The sequence below is a fragment of the Xiphias gladius genome, chromosome 21 (assembly GCF_016859285.1).
Source record: "Xiphias gladius isolate SHS-SW01 ecotype Sanya breed wild chromosome 21, ASM1685928v1, whole genome shotgun sequence".
NCBI classification, from domain to species: Eukaryota; Metazoa; Chordata; class Actinopteri; order Istiophoriformes; family Xiphiidae; genus Xiphias; species Xiphias gladius.
Window position 1 is genome coordinate 11,518,421 of NC_053420.1, and position 11,860 is coordinate 11,530,280.

The 11,860-nt window shown below is 38.8% G+C and overlaps 1 protein-coding gene across 1 annotated transcript; it reads right to left on the reverse strand.

The window, feature by feature from the left end:
• Positions 1-22: 22 nt before the first annotated feature.
• On the reverse strand, positions 23-10,131 carry shisa4 (shisa family member 4). The gene is made up of 5 exons (XM_040158901.1): positions 9,725-10,131; positions 6,309-6,486; positions 4,712-4,848; positions 4,291-4,482; positions 23-3,278 (listed from the first exon to the last, which is right to left on the reverse strand). Exons 1-5 carry the CDS (start codon positions 9,807-9,809, stop codon positions 3,238-3,240), a joined length of 633 nt encoding a protein of 210 aa, XP_040014835.1. The 5' UTR covers positions 9,810-10,131; the 3' UTR covers positions 23-3,237.
• Between the last annotated feature and the right edge of the window lie 1,729 nt (positions 10,132-11,860).

Here is an 11,860-nt window from a genome sequence, read left to right on the forward strand (position 1 = left end):
CAAGATGTTTTTCATTATAAAATAAACTGAAAGTTTCAAACTAAATTCATGATAAATTCAAAATTAGAAGCAATATATAGGATATACAAATCAAAGATACAAAAAGATATATATGTAATATAATTAAAAATGCAAAATGTGAATGTTACACAGCTGTGAGGCCAACTATACGGTATACAAATATGCAAATGACAAATAATAATACGTTAATAACAAGCTGGGTTTTTAGGGGCCCACGTTTCTTTTGGATGGGACTTTGCTTGTGATGAAACGAGCGAAATAAATCAATTCTGCCAAACATCTGAACACATTTAACACCGAGTGGAGGTTAATAAGGACATCTAGTGGCCAAAAGGAGGTGACACATACTGCTCTCCTTAAACGTTATACAATTGTGTCTCTTCGAAACAAATACCTTTAAAAATGCAATAAAGGACACAGCAGACTGTTGTATTTTACATTCCAAAGTTAAATTTTATGTTAATAGAAATAAAAACTTTTCACTCACTTTATATTACAATGTCATACTATCCATATGACAACAGAAAAAAAAAAAAAAAAGCCATATCTAGACAAGTTAAGTTTCCACCTGGTAGGTTTCATTAAAAACACTCATGGACTTGGTTTAGAAGCACAAAATAAACAGAAAGGCAAACAAGTCCAGTGTTCTCTTTGTGCTTTACAAAGGCTCAGCACATCAGCACATACGGATGTTGCCAACAGAATGAATACTTCATGCTGTAAACTAGGGGGAATAACTGATATCTGATTTATTGCATGGTTTAGAGCTGAGACCAGACACAGAACTAAGTCTCAATCAATCGTTTGTAAAAGCCCAGGCTTCTCTGATCAGCATGAGTGGGGTTTTTTTTTTTAACATGTGCCTCATTTGACTGTAAGGTTGGGATACATTAGCCCTAAATAAAGATAATCCAGCCATTGAGAATTAGCAGTCGGTTAAATGTACAACAAATGCTACAGACATCATGTTTTACAGTTCATAAATCTTACAAAAGCACAGGGCTGGTTACAGGCCCTGACCTCACCAGAGCCCAAATCTGTTTAAACAAAATTTGACAGAATAATTTGACATTTGGGGAAATGCACCTACCTGCTTCCTCAGGTCTGCACCATAGGGCTGGGCGATATCACAGAATTTGGTTTTGACAAATGGGAATAATATGAGAAATATGTCATGATTCACCTTATTAATAGGCTAAATCTGAATATATTTTCATTCCCACCAAACAAGTGGCCAAACATGAGGCATTTCCTTTTACTATTCTCATGTTATTACTTAACAAGACACATGTTCAACAGATTTTTCTGTCTGAGGGTAACATAATCCACCTCCTAGCAGAATGTAAACACATCATTTTAGGTACCTGTACTTTACTCAACTTTTTCCATTTTACTTCAGATAAAATACTGTACTTTATTTTCTATAGAACTCTTTATTTATTTGACAGCTTTAGTTCCTTCTTTGCATATTCACGTTAATACAAAATACAACCAACAAATAAACCATGAGTTTTATTAGAAATGAAGCTACCCAGCAGCACATAAAGTAGTTAATTAGCCCCAACTTTACCAGCTGCAACATTAAAGTATCGCTTAAACATTAATGCATCAATAACTATAGTGCAATAATATAATGTATATTATTGTAAAATGGTTTGAATGTAGGACTTTTGTAACTGAGTATTTCTACATTGTGGTTTTGCTACTTTTGCTTAAGTGAAGGATCTCAGCACTTCTTCCACCACTGTACCCTCAACATATCAGAGAGGTATCAATCTTCTCATCCAGCTCTCGGCAAGAAAGCAAATAAGCATATTTCCCAAAATGTCAAACCTTCAAAGAGAGGTGGTCAACAAAATCTCCTTTTTCAACAGTGGCGTTTTTTGGCATTGTAGCTTAGTCCAGAAGGTGAGAACCCATTCACAGTACAAGGTAACCTTAAGGATAATAAATACCAAATGGAAAGGTGCCAAAATGTCATATCTTATGTTACAATAGCAATACATTGTTTTAAAATAACTTATTACATTATCATAAAATATTCAGCTGAATAACAGATTTTAAAAATATGTATTTAAATAGTTAATCTCTCTTTTTGTAATGGTTGATTACTGTAAGGCGGGACATTTTATTTTATCAAGCAGCATGACCTGCAGCTCCCCTGACCTGACATGTTACAAGAAATAAGCATTAAACAAGAGTTGTGACACTGTAAGACATCCTATCCGACACTGTGGGAATAATGTAAGGACTCGTTTCTAATTCATTTAAAGCAAGAAAAGGAGCAGGCGAGGACAGAGAACTTTGACTGGGTAGCATGCTGATGTTGAGATGTTACATTAGAACGGTGCAGCTAATTACCACCATGAAGCAATGACTCGAGTCAGACACAAAAAAGAAGAAGAGCCAAAGTCGAAACTAAAGGCTTCATGCACAGAATTGGGATTACCGTAAAATCCATTAGGTCATTCCGAGCAGATTTAAGACAGCATCACGTTGCCTTTGACCCAGACATGTCACCCTTTCAATCAAACATGAGTCTCTCACTTCCAATTTGTTTTTCACATTAGCCTCTACCTACATTACAAAAGAAACATCAAATAGATACAAGGACATCATGTAATGTTGATCAGTGACCGACACCACCGGGAATGTTGTCTTAGGTAGTTAGAAATATACAAATTTAACAAAGGTGAGGAAGTAAAGCATTTTTTCCCTTTAATAAATAGAGAGGGAGTGCATTATCCTTTTTGTAAACCCTTTTTTACCCCTCCTCTGTTATGTGATGAGCCCTGTCTTTAGTTAACACCCTGCCACTGAGGTGGAAGTGTCAGAGAGCAGAGGTGGCAGCACAGAGTCGAGACGCCAGCCGGACTCCTCCTCACTTTTGGGGATGGCGTGACGCCCCCTGTGAAGCCCGCCTGGAGCAATCAGGCGTCAAGCTGCAGAACAGAATTTGATTTATGTAAATACTCCGGAAAAAGTAGGACAACGTTGTAAATAAACAACGAAATTTAAAAGAAAATAAATCTTGAAGTGCCTCCTTCTCTGTCACAGGCAAACCACTGCTAGTCAAGCTGTAGTGTTTACTTGAGTGTGTCTGTGTGTTTGTGTTTGAGTGAGTGAGAGAGCATTGCTGCCTTCTCCTTTCGAAACAGTCATGACTCTCAGCTGTTGTTGTTTCCCACTGTGTGTGTGTTTGCGCAGACAAGCCCATCAGTGACCAGGATACTGAGGTGGAGAGTAAGGTGGAGGGGCTGCAACATAAGTAGGCAAAAACAAAAAACCGAAGTCAAATCTTCTGCAAAACTTCATTTTTAAGGCAATGTTGAACTATGGTACAATTTCTTGCTGCTACAATTTTCTGCCCAGAATAACATTTTTTCCTTAAAGGGACACCCGTGAAGGCCCTGAAACATACCAGTACTGCACATAAGTTTCTGAACAAACAAAATGCCGACAATTTTACTTTACTTAAAGCTTCTCTGGATAAGAGTGGGGCTAACAAGATTTTGAGTCTACAGCCACACTTCTGAGAGCTTCTTCTTTTTTTTTTTTTTTAGCTTTTTAGCACACTTACATTTACTAATCATTAGTGAATGCAAACTAAAGCTGAGGCTCATGGGAACGTCAATAGTTTTGCAGTTATTTGGTCATAAAACAAAGTATTAGACAGATAAATTTCACAAAGACTTGTTGAGATATAGGCCAAAGTGGTGGACCAACTTTGCTCTCCCAAGAGCCTCTGAAAATGTAAAACTTTCCTGAAGATCGCTCTACTTGATAGACCATGGAGTCATTAAAATTAAAAAGGTTTATTCTCTTTGGAGCATGAAATGTGCTCAGCATATTCCACCAAATTTCATGACAATCTGCTGATGGAAATATCTCTAATCAAAACACGTATGTGGTCAGTAAATTTAATGGCAAACAGGCCATTCATTTCTGAAATGTCATGTGTAAAAGTGAAAATGGGCCCTGGAAAGATCAGGGGGTCCCCCGAACAATAGGAATCTTCCTGAATCTTCTTGGAAGTGACACACTTCCAAAAAGATAATTGGCACATAATTTGTTTGTATTATTTTATGTGCTTAAGTCTTTTTTGAGTTTTTTGAGACCTGTTTTAGTTGCTCTTGAGCAAAAGAGCAAAAAATAATTGATGATCATCAAAATGTGGAAGTAATGGGAAGCTTCACAGCCTTTTTCTACCAGAGTCCAACTTAGTTTTAAGCCATTACCCCTCTCCGGAGAAGGTTATGCTAATCTTACCCTGGCTGTATGCAGGATCCATCGATTGAGGTGGATACGGTCCAGGCTGCATCACTGGATACTGCGGGGGCATGCCGGGATACTGGGGCACCATTGGATAACCTGCGTGCAGATACTCAGAGGGTCCCAGTGGTTTTCCATAAGCATCATACATGGGCTCCACCGGGTAGGTGGCCATGGGGATCTGCTGGGCTGTGGGTTTAAAAACGTTAAGGCTGCGGTGGGGGAAGACTAGAAGCTTAACGCTGCCTGGAGAAGTGTGGACATGAAGGGTGGAAATGAAACGAGGGTCTAAGGACAGCACATGTCGTAATTCTGTACAGACTGTTAAGCCCCTTGCGGAGGCAAATTTGTAATTTGTCATTTAGGGCTTTATAAATAAAATCTGACTTGACTTTGATATGAAGCGTAGAGGTCTTACCATCATAAGGTGTCCTGCCCCTCTGCTGCCTTCTCTGGTAGAGGTAACAGCACGAACACATGAAGCAGCACACCATGGTGGCAATGATGGCCACAAACAGGAGGATGGAGGAGGCAATGCCGGCTAAAGTGGTGGGGCTGAGAGGAGAGGAGGAACAGAGTAGAAGACTTAAATTACAAAGCTCTCCCTTTCTCACTTTGATCTTCCAGCCTCATGATGTTCCTCCCCCTTCATCTTGCTAATTACACCTCACTTGAGAGAGGATTGAAGTAGGGATGGGTGTGATGTGATTCAGAACCCCCGTTTACCACGGACTGACCCTGAAATCATATCCCGGTTGAAGATGTACACCCCTCATCTCTTTGTTTCTCCTACCAGATCCCATCACCTCGTAGTCTCAGTGAAGCAACAAGGCCCGCTCATTTCATCTCAGCCGCCGCCACCCGCTGATGTGATCTCCCACTGGGCTTACTAAGCTGCAGGTTGTCTGCTCACTGCTGGAAAGCGATGGGTGGCTTCCAATGCTGCGGAGGAAAACTGCCATGTTGCAGCCTCTCGGGTGTAAGCTTGCTTAGTCCAGCGTTATCACAATCCCTCACAGGGGGGACTCTGGCATTGAACACCACTGAACGCACAGATGGCTGATGTGATAGGAAGACTAATGAGAAGATATGACACTCTGGGGACCAGAGCAGGGTCATTTAGTCAAATGAAGCCAGTGGGACATAAACAGGCCAGTTAAGACTTTTAACAGAAATAGCTGGCAGAGCGAGACAATATTTTCTATATGTGTTAATACAACATCTGACTATTTTTCTTCCAACTTAAGTCTCCACGTAAACATAATATTATCACCCCACATGAAGTAATATAACTGTTTAATGTTTACATGCACAGTATTACTGCACTTAATACTTGACTAACACCCTTATTTTGAGCGCCTGTGTTGTTCAAGTGCAATTTTTGTTAATAATTTATTGCAACTTCCTTATCTCCTCGCTTTATTTGGGATTCATTTTTGTCTCAATACACTTCTTATTACTATTTATTTGTGGTGCATACAGTGCTACATTTATTTAGGAATTTTTGCAAATGTATTAAAAATCAAAAAAACTGAAATCTCTCAGTTACAAAAGTATTCAGACCCTTTGCTGTGGCGCTCCAAATTGATGTCAGTTCCATCCTGTTTTCTTTAGTTATCCTTGACATGAGTCCACCTCAATGTCAGATTACACTAATGCAGCTATATTTAGGTCCTACTGGGCCCATCATGCAAGACCGCACACCACACAATGTTTATTGTTCTTTTTATCTTGTCTGTATTTATATGTTGTTTGTTTTATGGGCCAGAGGTGCCTTTAATAAACTACTGTTGTCAGTATAGTGTGTATTTTGTGTGCATGGATATGTGTTTTTACAGACTGTGGCAACAAATATCCTCCCGAAGAACAACAAAGTATCTGTCTGCTTTAAAGAAATGAAGGACATGAAATCCTGCACTGATAGCCTTGGTTTGTGAGCACAAACACTGACTCTTGGCGTCGAGTAAATTGATAAATAAATCATTAAATTAAAACCCAGCTGCTGCTGCCCTCACCTGAACTGGAATAGCATGCAGCGCTTCTGCTCCCTCTCTGTGATCATCTTGAAGGCGTCTAGGCAGCAGTAGCGCCGGTGGCAGTTCCCACAGCAGAACGTGATGAGAGGGCAGTCGAAGCCGTTGTGCCAGGTGCCGTTTTTATCCACGTACCACAGACAGTCCTCGTTCCCACTGACTGCAAAGCAAGAGCAACCACAGGGAAGATGATCAGGAAGAGTAAAGAAAAGAAGGAGGAATGGGGGGAAAGAATGCAGGAAGCAGTGGGTCCGGTTTCAAGTTTGATCTTTTTAAGACTTTATTTCCCTCCTTACGTCATATCTCTCAATTATAGCGTTTCTATTTTATCACACAGTTTCAAAGTGAGAAAACTCCTGACTGTGCACTTGCAGATACGGCTTGTTCTGCCTTCAGGAGAAAGTAAATATTTATTTGGACCTTGTACTGCTACTCCTTTCTTTACTTCTTTCTTATTCCCGGGCCAATCGCAGCCATAATGCATTATTCAATGCTTCCCTGTGGCAGAGGTTGAAAACTTAGATTTGAGATGGAGAGCTGAGAGTTGAGATTTAAGTCTGAAATAGAAAAGGAGACAATTTATTAATCATAGAACTGATGCTTACATTTATTTTCATTATCAATTAATCTGCCAAGTACTTTTTCTAATAGTCGACTAATAATTTGGCCTATAAAACATCAGAAAATCGTACAAAACTGCCTATCACAATGTTCTTCAGCCCAAGGTGACGTCAATAAAATGTACTGTTTTGCCCAAACAACAGTCCAAAACCCCAACACATTCAATTTACTCCAATTTAAAACAAGGAAACCCAGCTACTTCTCACATTTGAGAACCTGGAACCATCAAATGTTTGTCATTTTTGCTTGAAAAAAAAAAAAAAAAAGACCTAAATGATTAACTGAATATTAAAAATAATAGTAATAGTAAATTTGCAACTCTTATTCATTCAGTTATTTTTTTCTATTATTTTCTAGTATCTTATTATCTAATCAACCCCTGCAAATATGATTAACTATTTTCACAAGCCAGAAATGAAAGAAAAGTGGGGAAATAACACTAAAAAAACAAAACATCTTGGTTCTGTGGTCTCTAGGCTAGGAAGACAATGGTTAACATATACTAACTGGGAGACATATACTGCCTTTCATAAGAATAAATATAGTCTAAATCCATAATTAAGTTGGAAAGACGTATGATTTAGGAATTCACTAAATTACACGCTGGTCACAACAGCCACATGTGTGGAGGCTGCTAAAAGTCACACCGGGTTGTACATTCAACATGAGTTTTCTGAAGCCTGACACATACTATAAAGTATGGTCTAATACCACGGCTCTACCTTCATGAAGGTCACAATGTTCAGTTTTTACTGAAACTGTTTTAGAGACATTGTTGATTCAACGTCATGGTCATTTTGGAGGACGTAGTCTGTGGTAATGTTGAACGGTGTAGTGTTATACTGAGAGGTGTTTCTATTATTTTGTCCAACCCCATTTACATCAGTGAGGGTACCGCATAACAGAAACACCTCTCTTCATAACGCAATACAGTTGCACCACAAACTGCATTGGTTTTAGCTGGGTGTGCCGAATAAACTGGCTACTGTGCGTACAAACTAAATGCAGATTTTAACTAGTGTTTTGATATTATTTTAAGGTTGTTCTGTGAATATTCATCTCTAGTAGGGCTGCAACTGAAGATTATTTTCACTGTTGATGAATCTGATGGTTATTTTTTCAATTAATCATTTAGTCAGAAAAAATGGCACAAAATTGCACGGAGCTGAAGGCCCCAGTGATTTATGACACAGAAAAGCAGGAAGTCTCTCGGCTGAAATCTGGAAACATTCAGCATTTTTTTTCCACTGTTTTTGCTTCATAAATCACTGAAGCCATTAATCGATTATCAAATTAGTTTTCTGTCGATCCACTAATCAATTCATTGACTAATCGTCTCAGCTCTACTCTGTGATGAGGATTTTTGGCAAACATGGATCTAAAATGTCAAAAAAGGGCTCTATTCTCATATATATATATATATATATATATATATATGCCTGATATTAATTTTATCATTTCTATTCTTTGTGTAAATTATTTCAGCTGTTTTACTGTTTATATTTATACTGTCTCATAGAGCTGTAATGATGGGTCAATTAATCAATTAGATGACTGACAGAAAAATAATCTATAACTATTTTTGATAACCGATTAGCTATTAAAGTAATTCTTTATGCAAAAAATGTCCAAAAAATGCTGTTTTCAGCCTCTCAAATATGACGGTTCCCTGCTTCTCTATGTTTTATACCATATTAAACTGAATATCTTTGGGATTTGGACTGTTGCTCGGACAGAGCCAGACACACGAAGACGTCATCTTGGCCTCACTATTTTCTGACATTTTAAATACTAAGCGATTAATCAATTAATCGAGAAAATAATCGGCAGATTCATCGATATTAAAAATAATTGTTGGTTGCAGCCCTAGTCTTATTGTAGGCTTGTCAGTCGCATCTAAAGCACTTTGAACTGTTGCACCTTTCTGACTAAGAGGTGACTGAGGGATAAACGAGGCATGAATAATAAAAACTGAGCCACTGAGTAAAACTAATGTGTGGGCAAATAAAGAAGTCTTTGCATTCTTTAAACTGTTATTCTCGAAAATCAAAAAAGAAATAGTACAATCAATGATTCTTTTCATTATCGATTAATCTGACGATTATTTTTCTCTTATCACTTTTTTGTCAGTAAACGTTAAAATTCTCGTTAAAATGTACCCCATTCCCCAAGCTTTGTCCGACCCACACCAAGGTGGAAATCTTCACATTTGAGAAACTATAACCAGCAAATACTTGGCATTTATGCTTAAAACAATGACTGATATGATCACGCCACTATCAAAATAGCTGCGATCGATTTGTTGTTTGGGGGTTGTTTTTTTATTTTTTTTTGGTGACTGACTGATCGATTAATCCACAAATCTTTGAAGCACTAGCGTAGCACGTTTAACAGAAAACCTAGCTTAATGTTAAACATTTGAAAGTGGAAAAAAAAACGACAGCAAATAATTTAGCTTAACAAATACATGAAAACTAGTATGAGGAGTTCACCGAAGAATGAACCAGTGGACGCTAAACGTGGGTTAGTCACAGTAAAACAAGGCCTAAAATAAACACCGAGCTTGACAAGTAAACAACCAGAGAGCAGCATGAGATCATGTTGACTGCTGAGAGACCTTTAGGACGGTACAGGGACCGACGGGGTCCGGTTGTCACCGGCTGAGAGAAATAACGTAACGGCCGTGCAGACAGAGGGACAAGCGTTGGAGGGGGACCCGCCGTCAAACCGTCACCGTCGGCTAGCGGCGCGGCCTGGATGAGGAGCCATAATCTTACCCGGAGAAGTGCAGAGGACAGAGGCGAGCAGCGCCAAAGTCACCGCGACGAGGGACATGTTGCCCGTTGGAAAGACCGACCCCATCCTTGATTTCACAACAGGGCGGCACCGTATTAGAGAGGAGCTGTTCTCCTAGGGGCAAACGAACGAGAAAAAAAAAAAAAAAAAATCAGGCTAACGGTCGCTTTCAGCCATTGTCCTGGCACGGTAACGGCAGGGGAGACGGGACGGCTCTCACGGTCGGTAATTTATCCGATGAAATGACACATCGCTAGTGTGACGCCGTTCGCCCGGGACGAGCAGGATGGTGCCTTCACGGACTGCCCGAAACGTCCGAAAAAAACTCCATCAGTTCAGTGAGGGCGAGCTGTGCCCGCGCGAAGAACCAAAGCAGCGGCCGTATTTCGAGATCCGTGACGGTGCACTTGTGCAATGGAGAACTAAATTGTATTTACTATGGGTCCGAGGTGCAGGCAACATAATAATACTGTTTAAGCCATTTAAAACCAGTCTATACACATAGAAAGTATTCTCAAAAAATAGATTTACGTGTGACCATAGATTGTAGGGATATGTTAGGTCTATATATACAGATACTGTGCAAAGTATACATATATAACTTTACATTAGAGCTGAACAAAAAAATCTCAATCAATCTCTTAGCCGATCGACAGAAACATAATCTCTCCAAATCTTTTTAGTAGTCGATTAATCGTTACAGTAATTTCTCATGCTAAATTGTCACAGTAAACTGAACGCCGTTGTGTTTGGGGCTTTTGGTCTGACGAAAGACATTTGAAGACATCAGCTTGGATCCTGCGAAGCTGTGATTGTCAAAAAATTGAGAAAAATGCCATTTCACACAACAAACGACTAATCGAGAAAAAAAAACTGTCAGATTAATCATTAATCATGTGAGTCTACATAATATTGAGCTCATTTGTTGTAAAGTAGTGTTTTATCAAGCTGCTGTCACTTTTTCTGTGTCTCGTTATTAACAAAGAGAAAACCTTGGTAGGGTGGTATTATTCCATGATAGGAGTACTGTGAGGCTACAACCATCAAATATTTTCATTATCGATAGGTCTGACAATTATGTTCTTCAATAATCAATTATTTAGTTTATAAAATGTCAGAAAAATTGGGGGAAAAGGCCCGGAATTAGTCCCTGAACCCCATATCAAACGTATTCGGATTGCTTGTTCTGTCTGACAGTCAAAAACCCAAAGATGATGAGTTAGCTTTTGTAGAAAACTGGCAAATATTCACATTTGAGAGGCCAGTATCCGTGCATTCATAACAAATGCAGCTTTAAAAATAAGATTTGTTGCTCAGTGAAAAATGCTCCCTCTTATTAAGTCACTTTAAGATGAAATGTAATTTTTATTTTCTCACAGGAGGTCACTCACAACACTTTATAAACTGTATACGTGTATAACTTGAGTTGAGTTGACCAGCACTGAATGCACCTCGAGAGGTCAGAGCAACTCCCCCTCCTCCTGCTCCGCCACCGCCCTGACAGTGAGCGAAAGACTTGGCATAGTCCGGATTTTACCATGCACCTGATAAAGACAACAGCTCCTCATAGTGTTGCAGCGAGAAAAAACTGTAAAGGCATGGCCAAACAATAGGTCTTAAAAAAAAAAAAAAAATCATTTTTTTGTGAGAGATTAAAATAAACTGTATAGTATAATTTATGGGCCACATAAAACCAACTTCATTGGTTTGACTGAATAAATATAAACACAGACTTCAGTACTTCCCTTCTTCAGTTGAAGAGTAATTAATTATTGGGTTAGCAGACTTAATTGTTTTGCATGAAGATTTTACAGCTTGAATATTTAAGCGATACTGACAATGTCAGAACTAGAGTTAACGACCAGTAACATGCATTTGTATAGTAAATCAATAGTGTGCACTTGCCGTAAACAAAGCCGGCTTGAATGCTCAGTTTTCATTTTCCTAAAGTAGGTTAAAAAAAATTACACTGTACAGTAAGAAGGTATTCTGATTGTATCCCTCTGAGAGGAAACGTATCTTTCAGTAATAAATTTCAGATTTTATTAAAAACAAAATATGATAAAATACTTGCATAAGTTTTTCCGAGGTAAGGGAGACAAGAAAGGAACCTGGAA

Coding starts and splice junctions, on each gene's coding strand:
- shisa4 (XM_040158901.1), bottom strand. CDS start 9,809: ATGGGGTCGGTCTTTCCAACGGGCAACATGTCCCTCGTCGCGGTGACT. Junction 6,487..9,724: donor TGTCCTCTGCACTTCTCCGG/GTAAGATTATGG, acceptor CTTGCTTTGCAG/TCAGTGGGAACGAGGACTGT. Junction 4,849..6,308: donor TGCATGCTATTCCAGTTCAG/GTGAGGGCAGCA, acceptor CTCTCCTCTCAG/CCCCACCACTTTAGCCGGCA.